This window comes from Camelina sativa, chromosome 20 (genome assembly GCF_030686135.1).
Source record: "Camelina sativa cultivar CO46 ecotype springtype chromosome 20, ASM3068613v1".
Taxonomy (NCBI): domain Eukaryota; kingdom Viridiplantae; phylum Streptophyta; class Magnoliopsida; order Brassicales; family Brassicaceae; genus Camelina; species Camelina sativa.
The window spans coordinates 16,336,082-16,349,717 of NC_141899.1; the positions used below are offsets into that span (position 1 = coordinate 16,336,082).

The 13,636-nt window shown below is 34.3% G+C and overlaps 2 protein-coding genes across 4 annotated transcripts; both read left to right on the plus strand.

The window, feature by feature from the left end:
- The first annotated feature begins 5,365 nt into the window (after positions 1–5,365).
- LOC109124516 (protein trichome birefringence-like 16) lies at positions 5,366–9,765 on the plus strand. 3 transcript variants are annotated; one of them, XM_010494874.3, is made up of 7 exons: positions 5,366–6,127; positions 6,721–6,889; positions 7,097–7,248; positions 7,544–7,627; positions 7,787–8,140; positions 8,309–8,504; positions 8,620–9,765. In XM_010494874.3, the coding sequence occupies exons 2-7, from the start codon at positions 6,837–6,839 to the stop codon at positions 9,446–9,448; spliced, it is 1,668 nt and encodes a 555-aa protein (XP_010493176.2). In that variant the 5' UTR covers positions 5,366–6,127; positions 6,721–6,836; the 3' UTR covers positions 9,449–9,765. The 3 variants fall into 3 exon arrangements, with proteins under 3 accessions (XP_010493176.2, XP_010493177.2, XP_010493178.2); XM_010494875.3 differs by lacking the exon at positions 6,721–6,889 and having other exon boundaries at positions 5,525–6,127; XM_010494876.3 differs by lacking the exons at positions 5,366–6,127; positions 6,721–6,889; positions 7,097–7,248 and having other exon boundaries at positions 7,545–7,627; positions 7,698–8,140.
- Positions 9,766–9,969: 204 nt separating this feature from the next.
- LOC147918986 (pollen receptor-like kinase 6) lies at positions 9,970–12,831 on the plus strand. The gene is made up of 2 exons (XM_087506078.1): positions 9,970–11,783; positions 11,959–12,831. The coding sequence occupies exons 1-2, from the start codon at positions 10,364–10,366 to the stop codon at positions 12,525–12,527; spliced, it is 1,989 nt and encodes a 662-aa protein (XP_087362204.1). The 5' UTR covers positions 9,970–10,363; the 3' UTR covers positions 12,528–12,831.
- Positions 12,832–13,636: the final 805 nt, after the last annotated feature.

Consider the following 13,636-nt stretch of genomic DNA (forward strand, 5'->3'; position numbering starts at 1 on the left):
ATATATATGTATGTATACCACGTTATAAGAATCTATTAGATTATGACAATATAAATATGATGTAAGCTAGCCCCAAATAAAACCAAAGAACGAAAACATTTATTTCTGATAATTAACACCTGATCAAGTCAAGCAGAGTTGTCTTCCAGTTTTACTATAGGTTTGGCTAACTCTAGCCTCTAGGAGAGTCTAACTAAACCAGAAGCTTTGACTTCTAGGATTGAGTTTGAAGACAAGCACCTAACAATTGCTCGTCACGAGTATGATATGTTGTAGTTTTCGTGCATCGTAATGGGTAATGGCATTGTTGTAGTTTTCGTTACGAGTATGATATGTTGGTTATAGGTCGATTTAACTATCTTTATATTTTGGGGGTGAAATCAGATATTATTTTTTCGGTGAGATTTGATAACATGCTATATTGTATGTAAAATTTTCAAATATGTTTGAAAGAGTGATCAAAGATATCGATCCTACTAAAAGAAGATATATATTGAGAAAAAAAAAAAAAAAAACGCTAAAGGAAACTGGACTGGATAATTACCTTGGTTCACTGTTATTTTTGCCATTGATCACGAATTAAACAAGAAAGAAAAAAACAGTTGATTTGATGTCTAATCATAAATTAATAGTGAATTACGTTTTAGAATCGTTTTCTTAAACGAAGGCAAGATGAGAACCAAAATCATGAATAGTTACGTTTTCGAATCGTTTTCTTAAAGAAGCAACATGTTCTTTGTCTCTATCGATCTCTCATATGTTTCTCTATATATGTTGGTACAACAAATACAAAATAATTGAGCTGTACGATTTTCAATTTTTAGTTATACAATAGAATTACTATTATGATCCATTAATACAAATGTAATAATATCAATTATCTGTAATGTGGTAAAAACCAACTATACAGCTGGCGTGGTTTTGTCTTCAACATAAATGATAGCTGAACTTTTTTAGTCGTCTTCATGTTTTTTTTATAAGAACACTCACTTATTACTTTTCTTCTAATCTCGTCCGTTAAACACACATTTCATCTTTTTTTTTACCTAGTGAAGTAATTCTGATCTTTTTTGGCGTACATGTAACATGTATAACTAACAATTTTTTTGTTGGCACCATGTGATTTCCAGATCATCCAAGCTAAGTGTACAACAAATTCTGAAGTAAGCAAAGAATTTCAGGAACTTCGACTTAATGATTTGCACAATTTCAAGTTTCGCAAAACGCAACGCAAATATCAAATTTGTGACCGAACTACTTTACCAAATCCTCTTTACCCATCCGGATTTATAACTAGATTTGCTATATAAAGTTTTAGTACTAACAAACTTCACACTTATCTATATATCTAAAGTTAGCTTGTCTCACTCCTGGTGCTGCCACGTCAGCCACTTCTTTTTTAATTTTATGGGCCTTACAGATTTTAATAAGCATTTTCAACAATCATACAAATGACAAATTGATCAATTAAATTTCATCTAAAATATGTAGGCCCAATACTATTTCATTCAAAGTCTCTAGACCCATCACTATTTTTAAATCCTATGAATTCAATTTTTTTATTTTAAAATAAATTTAAAATATTCATTTAGTGCATATTCATGTTAATTATAACTAATCGAAAGTTTAAATAAAAAAATAATTATGTAAAATAAATTAAATGTTAAAATAAGAAAACAATACTAATTTTTTATTAGTGGTAATAATATAGTTAAAATTTTCTATTAAACTGATCATAATTTAAAATTTCAAATATCAAAACAAGGCAACCTAAGCAACACTTTCAAATAATCAAGGAAACACAAGTAGAAATCAATTAAAATTATTTGGCAGCACTTCACAAATCCATCACCAAAGACAAAGACGCAAAGAGATAAACACACATTTAATAAACTAAGGGGGGGTTATTAGTTTAGGATTCAGAAAGAATTTTAATGACTTTAAAAGTTATGTAAAATATGTTGTTATTCAATCAAGACTTTTTAAAAATCTTTAAAAATTTGGTGTTATTGGTTGTGGATTTGTAAAAAGTTATCTAAAATCTTGATAAATCTAGTGTTATTGGATTAAGAGTCTTATAAAGTCATGAAAAGTTTTATGTTATTCAATTAAAACAAAAGAATCTTGGATTGTTAATGAATTTAAATTTTGTGTTATTGGTTTAGGATTTTATATCATTTCCTTCATAACAAAAGTCATGAAAACTCTTTCATCAAATAGAAAGATTTTGAAAGATTTTACAAGATTAGGAAACACAAATCAGCAAGATTTAAAATAACTTCCTAAACAATCTATTATAGAATCCTTCATTTTTACTTTCTAATTTTCTATGATTTTAAAAGTCAGCAAGATTTTTAAAAACACAAAGTCATTAAAATTCTTTCTAAATCATAAACCAATACCTCCCCCTAAAAAGATTCAGATATATGAATGCCACAATCAGATAACCGTAACACAAAATTATATGAAAAAGACAACCGAGAAAACAAAAAAACAACCCGGACTTTATAAAATTACATCAAGATAAAAAGGAAAATTAATTTTCCCCAAAACACAACTCACATCGAATCGAAAAAATCACTCACAGGACAAACGAGAAAAAAAATTACAACCAAAAACACAAAACAACTCACAACTTAATTAGGAAACCTAAAGAAGCCAACATATTTTCATATAAACAAATTTGCAACCCAGTTGACATTCACCTTTAACGAAATCAACAGGGAATAACCAAATATCCTCAACAGATGCGAAGCAAGCAAGGAATCAACCAAATACGCAAACCCCAAAAAAAAAAAAAAATCGAGGGAAGACGATTACGACAGGAATGACTGAAAAAATGATTACAAGCATCAAAGACATAAGTTCAATCCTCAAACAGACCTCTAGATCGGAAAATTGCTCTTCTCCTATCCGTTCACGAGGACATCGGATTTTGAAAAAGAACAAATCAATTTCAACTCAATAACATATAAATAATAGCCCAATAAACCCACAAATTATAAGCTTTGCAGAGAAATTGGGCCCGAATGAAACAAACAAAAATAGCCCAGAAAAGAGGAATGTAAGTTATTGATTTTATTTAATTTTCTTAATAAAATCCACAATCTTTTTCACTCCAAACACTAAAACATTGACAAAAAAATTACTCCAACAGTTTACAAAATACATATGAAAATATTAAATAACAATTCAACCACAAAATAGAAAATAATAATAAATTAATGACAACTAACAACTACAGCAAAACAACAACTTCAACTAAACCATGTTAATTCTAATAATATTTTTTTTAAAAAGCATTATAAGCACACAAGATGATCTCAATTTTTTCTTTGTTTGCAAACTAAATTATACTTACTGCAAAACATATTTTTATTAAAATATCCAACAAAAAAACATCAGCAACCAAAATTAAATACAAAATCAAACGTAAGATGAATTTACAAAAACCAAAAAAAAATATACACAAAAAACTCGGAATATACTTTAATCTAATTACCTCCGTAGCGCGGATCGATTGCTAGTATATATATATATATATATATATATATATACAAGAAAAATCGAAGGAAGAAAAACTTAACAACCCATTCTTACATGACAAAAACAAACCAAATATTCTATACTGAAATAACAAAAGGGAGAAAAATGCTTCTAATAGGTTGTGATAATTAATTTTCTACCACTGTGTGACTGTGATATGGGCGTTTTTGTTGTAACTAACCAAAAAAAGCAGTATCCAAAACAATTTAGAAAATATTTTTAGTTTTTTTTGTAGAGGTTCTTATATTTGCTACTTGATATCGTTTTTAACTATTTATGTACAACCAACTTCTCTTTCCATCTACTAAAATTTTTATAGGGAAATTGATTTAAAAGGACATTTTTTCTTCAATTTGTCCCATTATGCATTTTTTTTTTATGTTTGGTAGAGCAGGTTTTAGAATACAGAAAAAACTCAATTATACCCTTAATAACTCAATTAAACCCTTAATTGTAGAAAAAACCAAAATTTTCTTTTTCTGTATTTCTTCTTTTTTGTATACTTCCTAAATTTAATCAAAAAAATTCTTCTTTTTTTAATTCATTTCCTCATTTTTTTTACAAAATCTCGATATTATTCGCCTACCAAAAATAAAAAATCTCGACATTACTCTCTCTCTCTCAGGAGATATCGACACCCTTTTGTAACCCACCGGCAAGAATCGACGACTCCGGTAGCTTCTCCCACTGGCGAAAATCGACGACTCCGGTAGCTTCTCCCACAAGCGTAGGAAAATATTGAAAACCCTTTAACAAAATCGATTAAAAATGTTTAATGTTTTCAGAACACGTTTTCTAAACATGTTAGAACGTAATCTTAAGAATATATATGATTAGCGTAATTTTGGGATTACGTAAATATTTTGTTTCCTTAAATTTCGGATTCAGTTTCTAAATTATGGAGAACATAGAGTAAAGTGTAGAATTAGTGTTCTAATTTTCGCAGGACACATGATGAAATGTAGATTTCATATTCTGACTTCAGTAGAATATGTATAAAGTGAAGAAAACAAATTCTAAAATTTGTAGAATATAGAGTTATGTGTAGAATATATATTCTAATTTCTGTAGAACACATACAAAATCCGACTTCTAAAAGTTTTAGAAGATATATTTATTCTAAAGTTTTCAGAACAAGTAGAGTGCAAAAAATTTGTAATCTACATTATTTAGAACATGTATAGTATGTAGAATTTATAATCTAATATCTTCAGAATATATACAATTAGTAGAAAATGTATTCTAAATGTTGCAGAATAATTTTTTTTCAATGTTAAAACACCAAATTTTCATCAAAAACACCTTATGGCAACCTCTTTCTTATTTCTAGAATTTGTTTTTAGGTGATTGAAATTTTAAAATTGCTTAAAAGTTAGTTTCATTTTTTTAAAAGGTAATTTAGACATAATAACAAATTTAACGGAGAAGGCATAATGAAACAAATTTAGCGTTTGTGTTACCAATTATGCTAATAAAAATTATTACTATAAATAATTTTCAAGTGACATAGAAAAGAAGATTTATGGGATTTGTGCCTTTGGTGTTTTTAGGAGCATTCATATAGGTAATGTAATTTTTGACGACTTTTTTTTATAAATGAGCTTGAATAATTTGAAAATTTTCTTTATGGCCTCTGAAGTGTTCTTTTTTTTTTGGGCCCGTTGGGCTTGTGGGTTCATTTCAATTAAATTAAATTATTTTTCAACACATAACAAGTGTTTAATTAAACAGATTTTGTGTGGACTATAGAATCAGAATGGATGACTACAGTTACAAGTTATAGCTGTTGATCTAATGCGAAGGATTGAAGTGTCCAAATGTGGAACGTTATCATTGCATGTTAGTGGGTTAGATTGCACTTTTGTCACTAAACTACTCCTTTCTTTTCCTTGGCGAGAAGAATCGTGTCCGATATTATACCCCCAGCCGCCGTGCTTTCTCATTTCTAAATAAGTGGGTGGGAGCAGTAGTGTTGCTCACATACGTACATAGTCTGATAGTCACATCACATCTATTGCCATCTCTCATTCGAATTTCGTTTATATTTTTTTTAAAAAATTGATGTTAACTTGATTTCCATGTACGTACGTACCACGATTATTCTAAAGAATAAATCAACCACCCAAAGTTCAATGCAAATTACATTACAAAAAGAAAGAAAAAATGGTACTCTTTTTTAGTCATTAAGATTTCACGGCCGACAAGTGATTTTTTTTGAAGGGTCAAATAATTTCGAATCCCTTTTTGTTTTTGTTGTTTTTGTATTCTCTCTCCTTTCACTTCCCAAATTTATTTGAATTTGATTTTTTTTTTTTTGTTTTCTTTTCTTTGATATCTCCACCAACAACGTAGTAAGTAATTTTCCTCTAAACACGCCTCTCCTCTCCGTACGGCGTCTCCTCCGGTGAATCGGATTTAATCATCGCCGACATCTACGGACCTCCCAATTAATCAGAGTCCGTTTCATTCATTTTCATTTGGAGGGATCCTTCGATTCATTTCACTTTCTTCCCCTCGGAAGATATTTGAATCTTTTTGATCTCTCTCTCCCTCTCTCTCTCTCTTATTCTCAGATTCAAAGGTATTATCATCGTTTCGATCCGATCTAACTTATTTATATTAGTCTTCGGATTTTAATCGTGGCAGAAAGAAAATTAGGAATTGAGATTTCTTCCTTAATCACTACTATTTGGGGGAATTAAAATGGTTTTAGTTGCTTTCAGATGTTTAGATTAGGGTTTGTGGGATTGAGATCGGGACCATAACATTTCCGCTTCTGCAATATTGCCTCATTTTCTTAAAACTGTGATTTGATTATAGTTAATTAGTCGATTTCGAGTAATGGCGTGGGGTTTTGTTTTTGTTTTTCTTCTTGTATTTTACCAGTTTTAGTTATAATTACAATGGAACAGTGTTTTTATTAGTAGTTGGAGGAGATATGTTAATTTTGCTAATTGTGTGTATAATAATAATTTGCTCAACAACCTTTACTCTTAGTCTTATTATATCCTTGTCTCATAGGGTAAGATCTGAGGTTGGTGCCTCTTGTGATTGGATCTGTGTTTAGGTTTTTTTTTTTGTCATTAATGGTAATGCTGAAAGGATTAGGGTTCTTTTTTTTGTTTTGTTTTCTATTTGTCTCTGTGCTAAACACCAATAATCTTATATGATTAGGCAAGGGATGTACTCCTAAATTGAGTTGATCTACCTACTAATTGTTCTGAAAGGATATCACACTGACTGAACCTCGAGCTAGCTGGAACATATATGCCTTGAATGAGATCTTAAGTATGAACGAAAGTTTCTCTGGAACGCCAAGAAGCATCACCCTCCATAGAAATAGGTAGAAAATCTCCTAGTTGATTGCTGCTCACATGTGCATGTAACTACTAAGAGCCATTGTGTTGGGGTGATGTGATCTTATCTGATTAGGAGAATCCAAGGCTGCACCCTCTAGTTTTTATCATCTTTCTTGTTCTTTTTTTTAAGTGATGTAATATTCAGTGTGGCAGAATGAAATCTTACAGCTAATTTGTTGGAATTTGTACAGGATGAAAAGAGGTGCCCTTAGACGAAGGGCTAGGGATATTTCAGTTATGCTTGTTGTGCTTGTTTGTGCAACCGTAGTAATATGGACATGGGGTAGAACTCCTACCTCGGCCTATCTTCCACCTGAAAGTCACTATTTAAAGCTGCAAACAGGTTTTTACTATGACACTATGCTCTCTTTCTGGCAATATTTTGTTAGGCCGTTTCAATGCTGGAACTTTAATATAGAGACTTTGTCTAATGTTTAATGTAGTGCTGCTTGTCAGCGAAATGTGTTGCATGTTTATGTTTCGTAGGTCTAGAATTTTTTGTTCTGTTTAGGTCTAGAATATTACTTATAGTAGCAATATTCTTCTTTCCACTTGTTGTTTCTCCTGTTTATGTTTCAGAAATTACTGTAGATGTTCTTGAAACCAATAGTACGGTTATCTTTCTTTGTCATTTGCAGAAGAAAAGGCTGAGAGAATACCTACTACGCTGAATACTGAAAGTAAAGATAGCTACTCATCAGCTACTCCATTTGTAAACAAAGGTATATGTTCAATGCATTTACTGAAGCTCTCTCATGCATCTTGTAATCTCCTCAACTGTTTTTTTTGAAGGGGTTTGCTCCCTGTCTGCTGTATTCTGCATTTTTGGGAAACTAAGCTTGGCATAAAAAAATTTCCTGTTCCCGACTTTTCTATGACAGAGGACAGCAAAGAGGATTCGACTGATAATAAAGATACAGAAGAAGAAGAAGAGAAACAAGTAGAAGAAGATATTGTAAGTAATACGAACCAAGGGAAGACACCAATTATTGAAGAGAAAAAAGTAGAACAAGTGAAACGTGAAGTTATTGTAAGTGAGCCAAAATATCAGAAGACACCAACTAGTGAAGAAACGAAATTAGAACAGGTGAAACATGAGGTTGCTGTTGGTGAAGGTGAAGCTTCGAAGACAACACATATTAAAGAGACTATTTCAGATCCAGAGAGTAATATTCTTGCAACAGATGAAGAGAGGACTGATGGTGGTACTTCAACTGCTCGCATCGCGAATCAAGGTAGAAAATCATATTTTGTAGATCCAAGTATTATGATGCTTTAAAGCATTCTTACGAGTGTCCATTAATTGGACATGCCTAATCTATTTGAATCTCGGTGAAACTATTAGTCTTAAACTATTAGTCTGAAATAATAACAGGTTGTTTTATATTATCTTTCCTTACCAGCTTGCAATTACGCGAAAGGGAAATGGGTTGTGGACAATCACCGTCCTTTGTATTCGGGATCTCAATGCAAACAGTGGCTTGCTTCTATGTGGGCATGCAGGTTGATGCAACGTACAGACTTTGCCTTTGAAAGGGTAAGGTGGCAACCTAAAGATTGCTCTATGGAAGAATTTGAGGGTTCCAGATTCTTGAGAAGGTAAGATTTCATTTCTACGTTTGTTAAATCCAATGTATCCATAGATTTTGCCAAGTGTTTGCACCAATTTCGTAGTAACAGTAAATAAATGGCTCAATTTTTCAAATGCTCTCAGGATGAAGAACAAAACTCTAGCCTTTGTTGGAGACTCATTGGGAAGACAACAGTTTCAGTCCATGATGTGTATGATCACGGGAGGCAAAGAGAGGCGCGATGTCCTTGACGTAGGACCAGAATTTGGGTTCATAACTCCCGAAGGTGGAGCTCGTCCTGGTGGCTGGGCTTACAGATTCCCAGAAACAAACACAACGGTCCTATACCACTGGTCATCTACACTCTGCGACATAGAACCAATCAACATCACTGACCCCGCAACTGAACACGCTATGCATCTCGATCGCCCACCAGCGTTCTTACGCCAGTACCTTCATAAGATCGACGTGTTGGTAATGAACACAGGTCACCATTGGAACCGAGGGAAGCTCAACGGTAACAGATGGGTGATGCATGTTAATGGCGTTCCCAACACTAACAAGAAGCTAGCCGCTCTTGGGAATGCCAAGAACTTCACAATCCACAGTACTGTTAGTTGGGTTAACTCGCAGCTCCCTCTCCATCCCGGTCTTAAGGCATTCTACAGAAGCCTTTCGCCCAGACATTTTGTGGGTGGGGAATGGAACACCGGAGGAAGTTGCAATAACACAACCCCAATGTCTATCGGAAAAGAAGTTTTGCAAGAGGAGTCGAGCGATTACAGCGCGGGTCGTTCAGTGAAAGGTACAGGGGTTAAGCTTTTGGACATAACAGCCTTATCTATTATTAGAGACGAAGGTCACATATCACGGTTCAGTATCTCGGCTTCACGGGGAGTTCAGGATTGCCTCCATTGGTGCTTGCCCGGTGTTCCTGATACGTGGAATGAAATCCTTTTTGCGATGATCTAAGTTTTTTCAAGTTACAGCTGTTGCATCAATCAGCAGAAACGTTCAGAGAAAGGGCTTGAGCCAAACCAAAGCTTAGCCTTTTGATAGCTTTCTACAACACACATTGTAGTTTTAGCGGCTTGAGGTGTAAGTTAGTATATTTTTTTATTATGGTACAAAAGCAAAGCTCTGGCTATTATAGACGTCTTTATCGTATACGTTTGCAAAACGCTGTCCATACCGGGATTTTTGTTCCGACCATATTTGCAGAACAGATCCCAACTCCTTAGCATTGTCTTGAAGTCAATTGAAAGAAATTTTAGAGTTAGTTTTTTGAATTCTTCTTTATGTAATATCTGAAAGTTTGAGTTTGGATTCTGCTAAAACGCTTTTAAGCATGATTTTGACGGAAGTACGAACCGATTGGTACTTATTCTGATCCGTCCGAATTTTAAGAAACCAAATATAGTAATTGGCAATTGCGATTGGGCATGTCATTTTCTATAACAATGATGAGACATGCATCTGATTGAAAAGAAAATAGATGGAAATTTATTAAGATTAGAAAATTTTCAGATCCTTATCAAAAATTCTTTAAGCTCTCAGAAACAAACAAATAGGTTTGTATAAATTCTATTCTATAACAAAAAAAAAAAAAAAGCTATTTTTGGCTTCAAAAAAAAAGTCTAAACTTTGACAACTAATTCAATCAAACAAAAAACAAAGAGAAATGCCACCCTTACTTTCACAACCCTCACAAACAAACAATGTCCAAACTTTGGAACAACAAACACAATCTAAACAAAACTACACCTCCCAACAAATCATAATACATCCATTATCAAAAAAAAAAAAAAAAACATCGTCCTTAACTCTTTTAAGACATAACATTATACCAACAAGAAAAAGAAGAACAGCATCTATTCTCCTAATTCCATGGCTGCTGTTCTGCATCACGGCTTCATCCTCGTCCTCCTCCTCTTCTGTTGTTTCTCAATCATCCCTTCTGTGCAGCACGTGAGCGAGTCGGAACCGCTTGTGCGGTTCAAGAACTCGGTGAAAATAACCAAAGGGGACCTAAATTCATGGAGAGCAGGAACAGATCCTTGCAGTGGGAAATGGTTCGGGATCTATTGCCAAAAGGGTCTAACAGTCTCAGGCATTCACGTCACACGGCTCGGTCTCTCGGGTCCCGTCACCGTAGATGATTTAAAGGATCTCCCAAATCTAAAGACAATAAGGCTTGACAACAACCTCCTCTCGGGTCCTCTCCCGCATTTCTTTAAACTCCGGGGCCTAAAGTCTCTCATGCTCTCTAACAACAGCTTCTCCGGCGAGATCGCTGACGATTTCTTCAAGGACATGACAAAGCTCAAGCGTCTATTTCTTGACCATAACAAATTCGTGGGAAATATCCCTTCCTCCCTTATGCAGCTCCCACTCGAGGAGCTTCACCTTCAAGAAAATAATTTTACCGGGGAGATACCTGAAGAGATTGGAAACATTAAGAGCCTCAAAAACCTCGACCTCTCAGTCAACAATCTCGAAGGACCCGTCCCGGAAAGCATTACGAATAAGAAAGATCTTGCTGTCAATGTATCAGGGAACGAAGGCTTGTGCGGGACGTTAGTTGACCTTGCATGTGATTATGTTTCCCTAGATGAGGGGCAGGAGAGGGATGACGGAGGCAAGACGCCTCCAACAACCGCAGTATCTCCCAACTCGAACAATGCCACGGTACACGCGATCATGGTTGCCATCACGCTTCTTCTTATGTTCTTTATTATCGTAGGCGTTATAAGGAAGCGAAACAAGAAGAAGAACCCTGACTTTAGAATGCTAGACAAACAACGTCTGAGCGACAACGATATTGTGGAAGTCAGGGTACCCGAATCCGTATCCACGACAGCGAAAAGGTCTACGGAATCGAGTAGAAAGCGTGGTGGAAACGGGGATGGAAGCGGTTCCTCCAAGAAAGGCGTGTCTCAAGTTGGGAAAGGCGGAGGAGGAGGAGGAGGAGGCCTTGGCGGTGGGATGGGTGACATTATAATGGTAAATAGCGACAAGGGTTCTTTTGGTTTACCGGATTTAATGAAGGCTGCAGCTGAGGTGCTTGGCAATGGTAGTCTTGGATCAGCTTACAAGGCGGTTATGACCAATGGTTTATCCGTTGTGGTAAAGAGGATTAGGGATATGAATCAACTTGCACGTGAACCTTTCGATGTCGAGATGAGACGCTTTGGGAAACTTCGCCACCCTAACATTCTTACCCCTTTAGCCTATCACTACCGTCGCGAAGAGAAGCTTGTAGTCTCTGAATACATGCCTAAAAGCAGCTTGCTTTACGTTTTGCATGGTAACCCCGCAATGCTTCTTTTTAAAATAAAAAAAATTAGTCAAGAATATATATAAATCTTGATTCCAAGCCATTTAACACAATTTAGTGATCAACATACATAAAAGCACAATATATGAAACCTTCATTTACTAAGGCTAAATGAAACTTTGGTATTTATTTTGTTTCTCAACAGGTGACCGGGGGATACACCATTCTGAACTAACTTGGCCGACAAGGTTGAAGATCATTCAAGGAGTTGCGCATGGAATGAAGTTCTTGCACGAGGAGTTTGCGTCTTACGATCTCCCACACGGTAACCTCAAATCAAGCAACGTTCTCCTCAGCGAGACCTACGAGCCTTTGATCAGCGATTATGCATTCTTACCGCTTCTACAGCCAACCAACGCATCACAAGCGTTGTTCGCTTTCAAGACACCCGAGTTTGCGCAGACCCAGCAGGTCTCTCATAAGTCGGACGTCTACTGCCTCGGAATTATAATTCTAGAGATCTTGACAGGGAAGTTCCCTTCTCAGTACTTAAACAACGGTAAAGGCGGTACTGATATAGTTCAATGGGTACAATCTTCGGTTGCGGAGCAAAAGGAAGAAGAACTTATCGATCCGGAGATAGTAAACAATACTGATTCGGTGCGACAGATGGTGGAACTGTTGCGGGTTGGGGCTGCTTGTATCGCAAGTAATCCAGACGAGAGATTAGACATGAGGGAAGCTGTTAGAAGGATAGAACAAGTAAACACTTGATGAGATGTTTAGTCCGCATGCAATCATGATCGGAGCGAACAATCAAACTCTAAAAGGAAGAAAGAAAACCTTCGGAATCTGTAGATATATATAATATACTAACCACGAAGCGAAGTGTTGATGAGAATTTGGGTTCGTAAATAGGATAAAAGGTTTTTGTTTCTTTTCGGAGGGTTTCTATTTTCCTTTTTGTGGTTGCAGTGATCTATCTTTGGAAAGAAAAAAAGAAAAATGATACGTTTTATGTTTCTTGTTCCATAAGAAAACCAAAATGATTCATTAAAAAGTTAGATATATTTTTCAATTTTTCATTCTATATTTCCTCTTTTAGAAAAAAAATGTCAAACATGATAAGACTTTTTATTTTCTAGGAATATATATAATTTTTGATCTAATCATTACTATATGAGAAAAGTGCATTCATCTCATAATCATTGGTCTTGTGCTTGTGGCCAATTATTTTTTCTTTTTGATATATATGTTTCCACATAACTGCTTATACTTAGATCTCTTTTGCCATGCGAAGCCAGAAGGAGTCAAACTTTGTTACAAAGATAAAGATGAAATGATGAATGTGCAGACATATCAGCAAAGAAGATATTTCATGAAACTTAAGTATGCAAATGTTATTTGATTCAATTATTTTTCATGTATCTATAATTTGTTGAACAGTGACTATATCATTTTGAATATTAATTGGTAATTCTTGGAAAGTTAAGTACAAAATGACGTAGTCATTCACATACAGAGGTAATTATATCATTGGTACAGTGTACTCATTCACATATATAAACCGAAAACAGATTCTCTAATAATTCTGTTACTAGGTTCGAACCCGCGGTACACCGCGGGTCAAATGTTTTAAAATTTTTGACTTTTGATTTTTTATATTTTTTATAAAGAGAATTATTTTTAAATTATTTAATAACTATTTAACAAAATTATAATAAATTTTAGTTATAATGTGAGTATATTTTTTTAAATCTTCCAAAATTTATTTTATTTGTCGTGATACAATAATTTGTTTGGTGTGTATAAATAATAATTAATATATAGTACAAATTTGTGTTTCTGTATTTCATTTTGGAAGTATATTTTAGGATATTGTG